Source organism: Biomphalaria glabrata, chromosome 2 (assembly GCF_947242115.1).
Source record: "Biomphalaria glabrata chromosome 2, xgBioGlab47.1, whole genome shotgun sequence".
NCBI lineage: Eukaryota > Metazoa > Mollusca > Gastropoda > Planorbidae > Biomphalaria > Biomphalaria glabrata.
Window position 1 is genome coordinate 44636948 of NC_074712.1, and position 12409 is coordinate 44649356.

The following is a 12409-nucleotide window of genomic DNA, read 5'->3' on the forward strand; positions in this document are numbered from 1 at the left end:
CTCGATATATATGTTAATAATTATAAGAAATATATAGAAAAATTCAATATTCATATATATACTATATTGATCCAAATCTATAGTCCGTACACACAATACAATAATTAGCAATAACGATTTTTTTCATAATTTGATAACAGCATTAACTGGCATATAAATCTATATTTCTATTTTATACTGTTTAGCTAGATCTAGTATACAATGCAAGTTGTAGGTCAGAAATATTTGTTTATTTGGACTAGAAAATCTAGATCTAAAGACTAGAGTCGCTTGGTCTATTTCTGTTAAAATAATAGATCTACATATAGTCTAAGTAGGGTGTATAAACTATTAATATTATAATTATTCACAAAACACTTTTTAATCATGGCGGAAGCTTGGAAGGAAACAGTAGTAGTAAGTAAACTCAACTGTAAAGTTTAAGTTAAACTAAAGTATTCAATATTATAGATCTATAGTAGATTCTTATATTAGGCACACCGTATTCGAGAACTAGGTCAAATTTTTATTTTTTTATTTGGTGACGGTTTAACTTACAAAAAAACTGAAAGCAGATTCTTATTCTGTAACTAAAGGACTATAAAAATAGCTGTGTTTCTTTGAATTACCACTCATAGTCAAGATTTTATTTTAAAATAAATTAGGTCACTTCATGCTCCTATAATAAACACAGTTTTTGTGCTTTCTCCTTTAGCGCACATCGAGCACCGTTAAGAAACACCACTATGTTATTGCTAATAAATTATATCTGTGTTAATTAAAAATTATTTAGATTGTATTAAAAGAAGTAGATTCACTTCTGCAATATGTATTTATAACTGAATAAGGATGACTACTTATATAGTGGCATAGCTAGTGTGGGGGAGGAGGGGGGAGAATTCGAAAATCTCCCTAGGTCCCCACGGGGGGCCCCCAAATGAGTGTTTTTTTTACACTAAAATCAAAATGTTACGCAAAATGCAGGGCCCTCCCCCGGGCCCCAAACGATGGATAATTCCTAGCTACACCCCTTCCCCTAACCTATATTTGTTATTATATTTAAGGTCAAAGAGGCCATGTGTTTTCATTTAATTCACATTATTTGATTCCACACACCTATAATTTATTTCAGTCTCTTTATTTAGGCATCATTAAACTTAGATTTTAATTCTATATTAACATTAACTAAATTTTAAGATCCCCAGGCATAGCCCCTCACATGAAATCATTAAGATGTTTTCAAATTATATTATGCATAAATACTAAAATACGAACACAAAAAATAAAAATATGAACACACTTATTCTACCAAAATTAGGTCACTGGGATAGTGACTTCTACACAGACTTTTAGACTTATTTAATGTTTGCATGATTAAATGTGTGTTGAATGTTTGTGTTTTTTGTTTATTAATTTATAAATTTCTAATATAGTAGTAATATAGATGATCTTTTGTTAGGATAGCCATTCTTGCCTAAATAGCTGAATCCTCTATATTCTCTCTATATAAATCTAGATCTATCTAGTAGGTCTAGATCTAGGCATTTACATTCAATGTACCAAGCTCACTCCAAACATTTGCCCATTTATTCTCTATAAAAAAAAAAAACAATAAAAAATATATATATATATATATTATATATATATATAATGTTAAGATCATTAACATTGATGTTCAAAACTGGCTGTTTGAAATAAATTTTGGTAAGAAAATCTTAATTTAATTCAAACACCCTATTAATTTTTTTGTTTGTATGGAATTAAACAACTTGGCTTATGAATCAAATAAAACAGCTCCGAAAACAGAATAAATATTTAGCATAGACTTAGCCAACCAAAAAATATAGTCTTAACCCTAGGAAGAGGTAAAGTCATCCGGGTAACATAGGAAAAAAACAACAACCTGACTTACACATTTGAAATTCTTTTTCTTACATAAATGGAAGGAAATTGGGTCAAAATCATTGGAAAATGGACAAGCACATTATACAGCTTACTAGTTTCATATTAAATATCAAAATAAAGATTTAATGACCACAAAAACAGCGAGTGTCCGAATTCATGTAATTTCCGGATTAAATAAACTACTCTAAATATCATTTTCAATTCTATACTACTACTAGAGAATAAGAAAATCCCGGTTTGCATAAATAGGTTACAGTATGAAACAAGAATTAAAAAATAAATGATAGCTTGTTATAAAATTTTGAGGTGCCATCCAGAAAAAACTAAACCAGAAATCATTTAATGGTTGACCTTTTATTGAATCTTAGTTTCAACTTAGATTCAGAATCAAGATCAGTACAAAGTTCATAGTGAATATGTTATAGAATTACCAGAAGAACTAACAAAAAACTTTTTTTCCTGCATTTTTATTATATAGATATAAAATTCAAGATAGTAGAAATCTAATTATAATGATATCATATAGACTAGAGTAACTTACATCACCCCCCCCCCCCCTTTTTAAGATTATGTACATCTAAAACACCTGGTGATATTTTTTAAAATGCGCCTTTATTTTGATAGTTATGGCAAAACCAATCTATTCATATTCTGCATACTCCATTTCTTTATATTATAGTTTAATTTAATTTTGTTTACATCTGAAAATAATATTTCTACCTCATATCAGTGTATTGGTATAATTAGGTCACTTTGTTTACCTCATGGGAAGACTGAATCATATATATTTTTTTTACCAATGATACATCAGTTCTGCTAAACAAAACTATGACCTATATATATATATATATATATATATATTATAAAGTAGAATGTGTGGTGTATGTATGTATGGATGTATGTTACTTATAGACATCAAAACCGCTTGACCAATCTTGATAAAACTAGGCAGGAATGTTCCTTGGGTACCAACTTAGACCGTAGTGTATGTATTGTAGCGTTAAAACAAACTTAAGACCATAAATAAAATATAGTTGTCCGACTCTATTACAGCTATAGTATTTTATGGATCTAGGCCATGTCTACAATGTTGACATGAGAAAAGATAGAAAGGATTTAGACCTAGATCTAATTTTAAGAAATACACTTTGCGCAGATAGTTTTTTACTTTGACACATGAAAATACAAAAGAAGATCCATTGATTTCATTATATAATAAAATTAACCTTCAATTTTGTGTTTCAAAAGCATTTTTTACATAAATTAGTTCCTTATAACTGTGACTACAGATTTCCTGACGAACATTCTTTCATTAGACAATTCCGTAATGAATCGCGTACTAAATATTAATTCGTTTATTTGTTTACTTTATAATCCCTAGATCTAAAACTCTAATTCAACTCTAAGATGATAAAACTTCTCTTCGCACAGATAGTTTTATACTTTAACACATAAACATATTAATTAAAGTCCATTCATTTCATATTTTGATCAAATAGACATTCAAATTTGGTTTTCTAAAGCTACATTCATTTATGAAAGCTGCGAAGCCGAGTTGAGATAGGCCTAGATCTATATTCATTCATGAATCGCGTACTAAAAATTATTTCGTTTAATTGTTCACTTTATAATCCCATTCATTTAACAAAGTTATCGCTCTTTTCGTTTTTAATAGATAAGAATGTATCGACTTCGGGTAAGGCCATTTTCGCAAAACTAATTTAATTTTCGTAGCGAAAGAGAAATAACGTGAAAGGATCATTAGCTACGTTTAACATACATCTAAATCCAATCCACTAGATTATCCAAAAGCATTTTTTACATAAATTAGTTCCTGATATCTGTGACTACAGATTTCCTGGCGAACATTATTTCATTAGACAATACCTTAATGAATCGCGAACTAAAAATTAATTCGTTTAATTGTTTACTTTATAATCCCATCCCTAGATCTAAAACTCTAATTCAACTCTAAGATGATAAAACTTCTCTTTGCACAGATAGTTTTATGCTGTAACACATAAACATACTAATTATTGTCCATTCATTTCATATTTTAATCAAATTAACACTCAAATTTGTTTTTCTAAAGCATTTTTAATACATTCGTTCACTGTTCGCTAAAGCTGCGTAGCCGTGTTGAGATAGGCCTATATTCATTCATGAAAAAAAGTTCACGCATGCCCAGCACAGAATGAACTCTATAAAAGCCAATTTTTAACTCTAGATTAGTGTAGATTTAGATCTATGTCTACCTTAAGATCTACTTTATACTTTATACATATATGAACATACACAATTTAGTCTATTCATCTTAAATTTTAATCAAATATATGTAAGCCTACAAGCAAATGTTTCAATTTAAAAAAGAAAATGGATTTAAGCCTATTAGCTATTTTGATTTGATAGCTTCATTCACACTAATTTTACATTGACACATTCGCTTTACTTATTACTTTATTATTTCATTTAATTGTTTACAAAACACTCTCAGTGACTATATCGAAAGTAATGCGCAAATAAAGACCCGCGGGTAACATATGTCTAGTATATATATATAATATTGTGCTTCTAATTAGGCAGGGAAACACATTGCTAAGCTGTTCCTTGCTATCCTAACATGAAAATTGATGAAATTGATGTTAAATAGACTACATTACAGGAACACTCCCTATCTCAGCTTCCAAAACAATTGAACACTAATTTAATGTTGTAAATACACATCAAAGGGGTATAACTAAGGAAGAAATATTTTTTTTACTGTTTTTCAAAAAATGTATTGCAAAATATTAATTTAAATTATGTAGGCCTATGTGTGTAAATCAGCTACTTGTGGTTTACTGTTAATGTTCTATAAATTTTGTTTTAGTAAATAAAGTAAATACATCATATGCACAAATTATACCAATTTTAGAAGCATGATTTAATGATAAATTATTGACTGACGATATTAAGTCTGTATCCAGTTGATTGGATGTGACCATAAATGTTGATCATTGGTCAGCAAAACCTTTCTTTACAAGAAAGAAACCATTTCCAATTTGTTTGAAAATCCAGAGATGCACTATTCTGTCAACATCTGTATTGTGTATAAAAAACCAGATAGCGCACTCACATCTTCGAATGACATGCCATATGATCCTCTCCATGTTAAGTAAAATACATCTTTTTTTTTTCATAAATATGACATTACCATTTAATAACAATATAAAAGGTGGTCTGGAGAATTTTGACCATTTAGACACATAATAGTCAAGAAAAATCATATGAGCTTGACTTGAAGTGAAGATATCTTTTCAAAGTAGTGAGAGATGTATGTAGGTATGGTATAGTACTTTAAATTGAAAATGTCATGTGCTGTTGGGGGTGGGGGGGGGGCAGTGAAGATGCAGTATGCAAATTTCACTAAATCGGAACTGCCTGCTCTCTTTCTTTTTCCTTCCCTCCCTCTTGCCTTTTTCTCACTCTCAGGAACCTCATTTTTTTTTCATCCTGCGCATCCTTATGTTCTATGACTTTTGAATTAGAATGTCCCATTTTATAATGCTCCTCCTCCAACCTGCCCTCCTACCCACAGCAAAAAAAAACAAACCCTTCTATGTGCAATCTCTGACTTCTCTTGGGCTTCTCAATTTAAAATTGAAATATTTAATGTACCCTATGCTGCCTTTCTGACCGTAAAAGTAAAAGATGATATTTTTTTTAGGTACCCATTGCTAGAACACTAAATGGATCTAAAGCCTTAGTAAATAGATTATTTGATGGTTTGGAACCATGGCAGATAGCTGTTTACACAGGTGGAACAACATTTGCTATACTGTATCTTAGAGACTTTCTTTTCCAGGATGATGATAGTGAGTGTTGTCTTTAATTAAATAAATAACATTAGTTTTTATACTTTGATAATGCTGTCAATAAATTATTTTTTTTTACAAAGCCAAGAAACTCTAGAATGTAATGCTAGTTTTATTAAAATTTTGCCAACAAATATTTTGAATTAGTTGTAAAAGTAATAATTAGGAGTATATTTCTTATGTTGAGTTAACATATAATATTGCAGCTTCATTGGTACTTATGTAACATTTTAACATATTTTATTATGTGTATATCAAATAAAGGTGCAAAATTTGTACATGCTTTAGTATTTCAATATAGAATCAGGAGCACTTGAATAGTTTCTCTATTGTAAAGATAACTGAAGACAAAAGGGAAAGGGGCTTAGCTTGTGAATTATGTCTAGTGAAACTAAAACAACAAAACATTTGACTAGCTCACAAACTTTTATTTTTCTTCTTTATATTCCTTGTAAAATTTTAGCTTTGACAAACAGGGCAAAGCGTCAGTTTTTTTATTTGATAAGAAAAATACCAAGAATTCAGAAGAAAATAGCTTCTGAAATGGGTAAAGTGACTAAATCTGTGTCAGAGTCCATGAGTAAGAAAATAGAAGGGGAATATCTCATCAGATTACCAAAGAATGGATTAAATGAAGTAAGTTGTATGGTAACATTGATTGTGTTAGTTTTTTTGTTGTTTTTTTTTTCAGATCTTTAAATGGACTTACTCATAACTGTAGATATCTGAACAGAATCATTTGTTAAAACACCTAAACAAAATTGTGTTATCCACATTTGATAGCAGTTATCAGATAGGTGGTTCTAAAAAATATATTTTATGCTAAGTGTTAAGCTTAATAATAATTTAATTGAAAAAAGAATTGTTTCATATTAAAAAAAAAAGAACAAGAAAAATGTGTTCTTTTCTATTGTGCACATTAAGCTGTAGTGTAATCTATAAATAGGGAAATGTTGTTTAGAATTGCAGTTCACATTTATTCTTTATGAAGTGCCAGTACTACTGGTTTAGAATCCTTGCTTTAATATTACACCTTGATAGACTAATAAGTGCTTATTACTTACTGATTAGAAAAAAAAAACACAACTTTTATAGCCTTATATCCTACCACTGAAACACAGAAGTGTAAATAATTATCTCATGAATTAGCTAACAACTCTATTTAGATATCTTTATCTTAATTTATCTCTTCTCTCTGTGACCCAGTTTTAAATGTCATATATTACATTTCAAAGTGAACTTACTGAGTTATTCTATGCATAAGGGTATTATTAAGATAGCCCTATGTGGAAGGAAAAATGATACTGCATAATCTTATAGAAAAGAAATTTATTTAGCTATACCTAAAAATTCTTAAAGTTCCTATGGTTACCCCTCTTGTTTCAAGAATTTACAGCAATATGTTAAACTGAGTCAAATTGGGCAACATACATTGGTGTTGTAAATGTAAAAGGGTTTTACTATTTGTTGAGAGTTCACTTGATTTTGACATTGATTACAACAATGTCATGTAACTTTGTGTGTGCGTGTGTTATACACTCCAGGTCAAAATGAGCCCTGTGGATGCAACAAATAAAAGAGACCTTTGCACTTTGACCCTAATTAGTTACTCCTACAGCACATGGTGTGCTTCTCCCTTCGTTCTTGTCATAATTTCATTGTTTTATTTTTTTCATTCATCATTGGCTTTGGCATAGCTTACATTGGTATTACATTGGTACTATTTCTTTCTTTTAAGTGATCCTTTTAATTCAAGTCACATGCTCATCACTTAAGTGTTTCTTTGTCTTGGATCACACACAGTCCCATCAATGTGTCAGAACCCTTGACTTTTGACCTTTTGATGATGCTCAACCATCTAACATGAATTTTAGTATAACAGTTTTTTAAATACATTTTAAGTTACAAAAAATAATGTTTTGGGAGTACCTTATAACCATATTATATTTCATTTCTTAGTTCTAATTGATTATAGTATTATTTTATTTAAGGGGTTACTGGATCCGATTTTGGGTAAAAAAATCGATTTTTCAATTTTGGTGTAATTAAATAGGTGGACATGTATTTTATAAATTGGAACCAAAAATTTTCTAAAAAATAGCATTTTTTATTGAAAAAAAGCATTTTAATGATGCATGGTGAACACTATTTTCCATATTTTTCTTAATACAAATTCTCTGTTTTTGAGTGAATGCATTTTTTGTGACCCCCCCCCCCCCCCTGTAACATATTTCTAAAATCTCTAGAACTAATAGAGATAAATGTGTCAAATTTGGTACACATTTTCAGAGATAAATAATACAGAGAATCAGCTAGTTTTAATGACTTTAGCTGAAGAAGTTTTTAATATATGATCTTTTGGGAAAAAAAATGTGGATGCATTTTACAGGAAAAAAATCACCCTTTTTTAAAAAATCATAAAATGCACAATACTAAGGGAAAATGTATAAAATCTAGCTAGCTCCTTCCAGCCACCTTTATACTTTAAGGTGCAAGTATTTTTAGCTTTGAAATTTATCTATTTTGAAAAATTTTAGAATTTTCCTATATGAACTAATTTTTGTTAATTTTCAAGATGGCCCCCGTTACCATGGCAACCCGGAAACATTAGACAACATTCAATATATATTTTTTATTATTGAGTTGTCATATGATATAATATAACAATAGTTATTAAGTTAAAGCAAAAATTAAAAAAATAAATTTCGCACTCCAGTAACCCCTTAAATAAAAATATCTAGACTGACATTTAATTGTTACACTTCTTGTTGAACAAAACATGACAATGAGCTCAATGAGATATTAAGTTAATTTAGAGACCAATCTTTGAGCATTAATTTTTTTGACAGATTGAATTTGTTAACTCAAAAACAATCCCTCCATACCCTCCTTTTTGTTTTCTTCTTGCGGTTAATATATATATATATATATTTTTTAAGCAACAAGTTTTAGAAGAACTTCAGAAATACAAGCAAATGAGTAAGTTTTGAGATAATGTTTGTTCAAGCAATCATTGTGTCTTTGTTTTTTTAAATGATTATTTCTTATTGTTCTCAAGATCATACAAGAAAATATATGTAAATATGGAAATAGTACCAATGAGTGAAAAAGGGGAGAGAAGTGCTATAGAGTTCACAGATCTTGAGGGAGTGTGTTTGGGAAGGCCATTCCAATGAAACATAACTTATACTAGACTACACTGGCCTAATGGAGGTTGCTGAAATACTGAGTTTTATTGAAAGTGTAACAAAAAAAGGGAGGAGGGGTTCAGCCAAAGTGTTCTGTGAGCATTTGCAGGATGTTATGACAAAATAAACAAAGTAATGGGGGAAGCCGGTGGGTAATGCTAGTGTTCTCATATATTTAAGTCTCACAGTTTAACCTTTTGATAACAAACTTCATAGGATTGACATTTTTTATTTTTTTTAACCTTTTTTTTTATGTCACCAAATGTAAAGCCCATCATACAGCTGGGCATAACCTGATGAAAATTCAATATAACAACCAAGGTCGAAGTGTTCGAAAAAATTTTTGTTCTATAAAAAAAACAAAATATTTTCCATCTCTATAAAAGGCTTGTCTGTAAATTAACCATATTAATATACAAGACTGGTAGAAATAATTTATTACTAGATAGTGTGTTTTATAATTTTTTTTTTCTTCCAAGTAAAAATAAAGTGCAAAATCTTCCTCAGCAAACAATTCTTGGAAAAATGGCATGGTTTCTGGAACTGTTTACAGTGGTGATGAAAACCTTACAGAACTCATGGCTAAGGTAAATAATTCTTATTTACTTTTTCACTTTCTAAGAAATATATTGGCATTTTTAATACAAAAAAAGTCTCTATCCAATCACTGGAGGGTTGAATAAGGTGGCCTGAATCAGACCAATTGTTTAAGTAGGCCTGAACACAACTCTTTGGTCAGTGGAGACCAATAGCTCATTGCCATGTCACATGATTTTGTTCAGGCCTACTATAACGATTGGTTCTCGCCTGAATACATAATTTATCATGTTTCATGCTGGATAAATGTATAAAAAGCTTTGTTCAATTATATTTAATCCTATTTTTCTTTTGTTTTAAAGAGATAAAGCAGTATTGGTTTTTCAACTCACCAATAAACCTTATCACTTAATAGTAGCTACAAATACCAATGTTCTTAATGGTCACTTTCTCTCCACCAGACCTATGGTATGTTTGCCTGGGCCAACCCACTTCATCCTGATGTGTTTCCTGATGTGAGAAAAATGGAGGCTGAGATTGTGCGAATGTGTTGTAGTGCATTCAACGGGGACCATGACACATGTGGCACATTGACATCTGGGGGAACAGAGAGTATTCTACTGGCCATGTTGGCCTATAGAAATCTAGCTAGGGAGAGAGGAATAAAAATTCCTGAAATGTAATTTTTCAATTATCATCAACAAATACATTTATAGTTAATATCAATCATCAAATAAAAAAAAAATAGAAATATGTATTACTTAGTTTCACAACCCTATATGGCAACTCTTGGTGGCTTATGTCATTTTTTTTGTACAGGGATTTTAAAGTGTGTATTTTGGTTTCAGTGTTCTAGATGATTGAGAATTTAGGATTAGTTTTTTACTTAAAAAATAAGTAGCACCCCTGGTAGAAATTGTAACTAGTTTGATACCATCAACTGCTCAAAATTTACAAATTTTACTAGGATGACTAAAAATCTCAAAGAGTTTCCAGAATGTAGAGATTTGAATACAAATTTTAGATTTAGTTCTTTATTTCATAAATATATATTTGTGTTCAAGTTTTGTTCCACTAATTGTTTATATTTAGCATTTTTTTTAAAAATCGTCTCAATATAATTTGAACAAATGTGCTTGTTTTCAGCATAGCTCCATCCTCTGCACATGCTGCATTTGATAAGGTTTGTATTTCATTCAAATTAAATACTTCATTTAATGTGTTATATTTTTTAATCATGAGCATACTCAACATTCTAATTTATAATCTATAGACATGCTTTCAAAGGGGAAAATTTGTATGTCGCATACACATGTCTCAATACATGTTAGTTAATGGAGGCGTGATGGCCTGACATTAGTTGGGGGAAAAGTAAAGGCAATCGGTCGTACATGATACCCATGTTAACCGTAGGCCACAGAAACAGAATACCTTTATATCATCTACCCTATAGACCACAATGTCTGAAAGGGGAACTTTAATTTACTTTTCTTTTACATGTTAGCTAATAATTTATTTAAAGTGTTCTAAATTATTTGGTTCTTATGATTAATTCAGGAAACTCTGCAGTATACCCCATTTTTTTTAGTTTTTAATAGATTTGTACTAATTACCATTATTTAGGAGAAGTAGTAATTGTATAAATTTTTTTGTCAATATTTTTTTATCTGGATGACAAAGATTGCTCCAAGAAGATTTTATTTTGAATAATTCTCCTTTTTACATTTCAGTATCTTGTGTTGTTTTTATTGTTTTATAATCAATACAGACATCCTCATAGATATTATCTAAATGTAGATGTCTTAATCTGCAGTATTCCAAAATTTTATTTCTAGCCATTTTCTAAATGTATTTTTTTAATAGGCTGCCAGCTACTTGCATATGAAAATTACCCACATTCCAGTTGATGAGGAAACAAGAATGGTTGATGTTAAAGCCATGAGGCGTGCTATTAATAAAAAGACTTGTGTGGTTAGTGAATATTACACAAATAAAAATTGTTAGTCATGAGGGGGTGTCATTTATAGAAACAATGAAAGACTTGCTTAGGAACTAAATATAAATATCAAATTTATTTGTAGTCCATACTTTTTGAACTGCAATTTTTTTTATATTAAATTCCATTATGATGTTATGTAATGTTATTGTAATAATAAATAACTGATTGAAAATATTTATTTTGAATGGTAAATATATGTGCATTCATTTCACAGCTTGTGGTATCAGCACCTCAGTTCCCTCATGGCATCATTGATCCAGTGGAAGAGGTTGCAAAGGTAAGCAATAATTTACAGGAGTGCAAATTTTACTTAAGGATAATGTGCAATTATTTGGATTTGTATTTATAAATACAAAAAATTTTCAAGTATTGGATCATTGGATGTTTCATAAACATAAATTATCTCTGAAATTTTGTTTTGAGATTTCAAACGTCCTGTCTGCAATCTATGGCAAATATTTCATTTGGCAAAGATGCTTAGGTTTTAAATCCAGTAAACAGTAAATACTGTAAGCCACCACTTAATGGCAGGGTTAGGGACCAGAAAGTCAGTTGTTAAGCTTGTTTTGTTGTTAAATGTGACCCTAGATTTGAGCTAGGTATTAATTGTTTTTAATAGTAGAGTAGGTAGTAGCTTTTTTTCCCCTTTTGATATAATACTGTTTACACTTGTATTCGTAAATATTCTTATAAAGGAGGTATCATATTTCATCTTTGTAGTGTATACCCTAACTGCGTATATGTACTCTTCCTTTTGTTAGCCATGTTGATGGGTTACATTTTGATCATAAAATTACAACAAAAAAAAACACGAACTAAGCTCTTGTGCGTATGCATGGTGTGAAAAAGAGAGATTGCGTTGCCGAGATGAGCTGTCTCTGCCCAGCTTATTATACACAATACATCATTGTGCCACCACTGCTTTGTGCACCACACGAAAAAAATAT

General features: G+C 30.1%; 2 protein-coding genes across 2 annotated transcripts in view; both read left to right on the forward strand.

Moving 5' to 3' along the window:
- LOC106056403 (uncharacterized) overlaps positions 1 to 12409 on the forward strand; it is a 130296-nt gene that overhangs the window by 9813 nt on the left and 108074 nt on the right. The window lies entirely within an intron of this gene.
- Positions 170 to 12409, forward strand: part of LOC106056473 (sphingosine-1-phosphate lyase 1-like) — a 28367-nt gene continuing 16127 nt past the window's right edge. The window contains exons 1-9 of the mRNA XM_013213257.2: positions 170 to 396; positions 5591 to 5738; positions 6202 to 6374; positions 8678 to 8717; positions 9434 to 9513; positions 9925 to 10142; positions 10610 to 10646; positions 11327 to 11434; positions 11677 to 11739. Coding sequence (XP_013068711.1) covers positions 367 to 396; positions 5591 to 5738; positions 6202 to 6374; positions 8678 to 8717; positions 9434 to 9513; positions 9925 to 10142; positions 10610 to 10646; positions 11327 to 11434; positions 11677 to 11739 — 897 coding nt within the window. The 5' untranslated portion in view covers positions 170 to 366. The remainder of the gene's footprint in view (positions 397 to 5590; positions 5739 to 6201; positions 6375 to 8677; positions 8718 to 9433; positions 9514 to 9924; positions 10143 to 10609; positions 10647 to 11326; positions 11435 to 11676; positions 11740 to 12409) is intronic.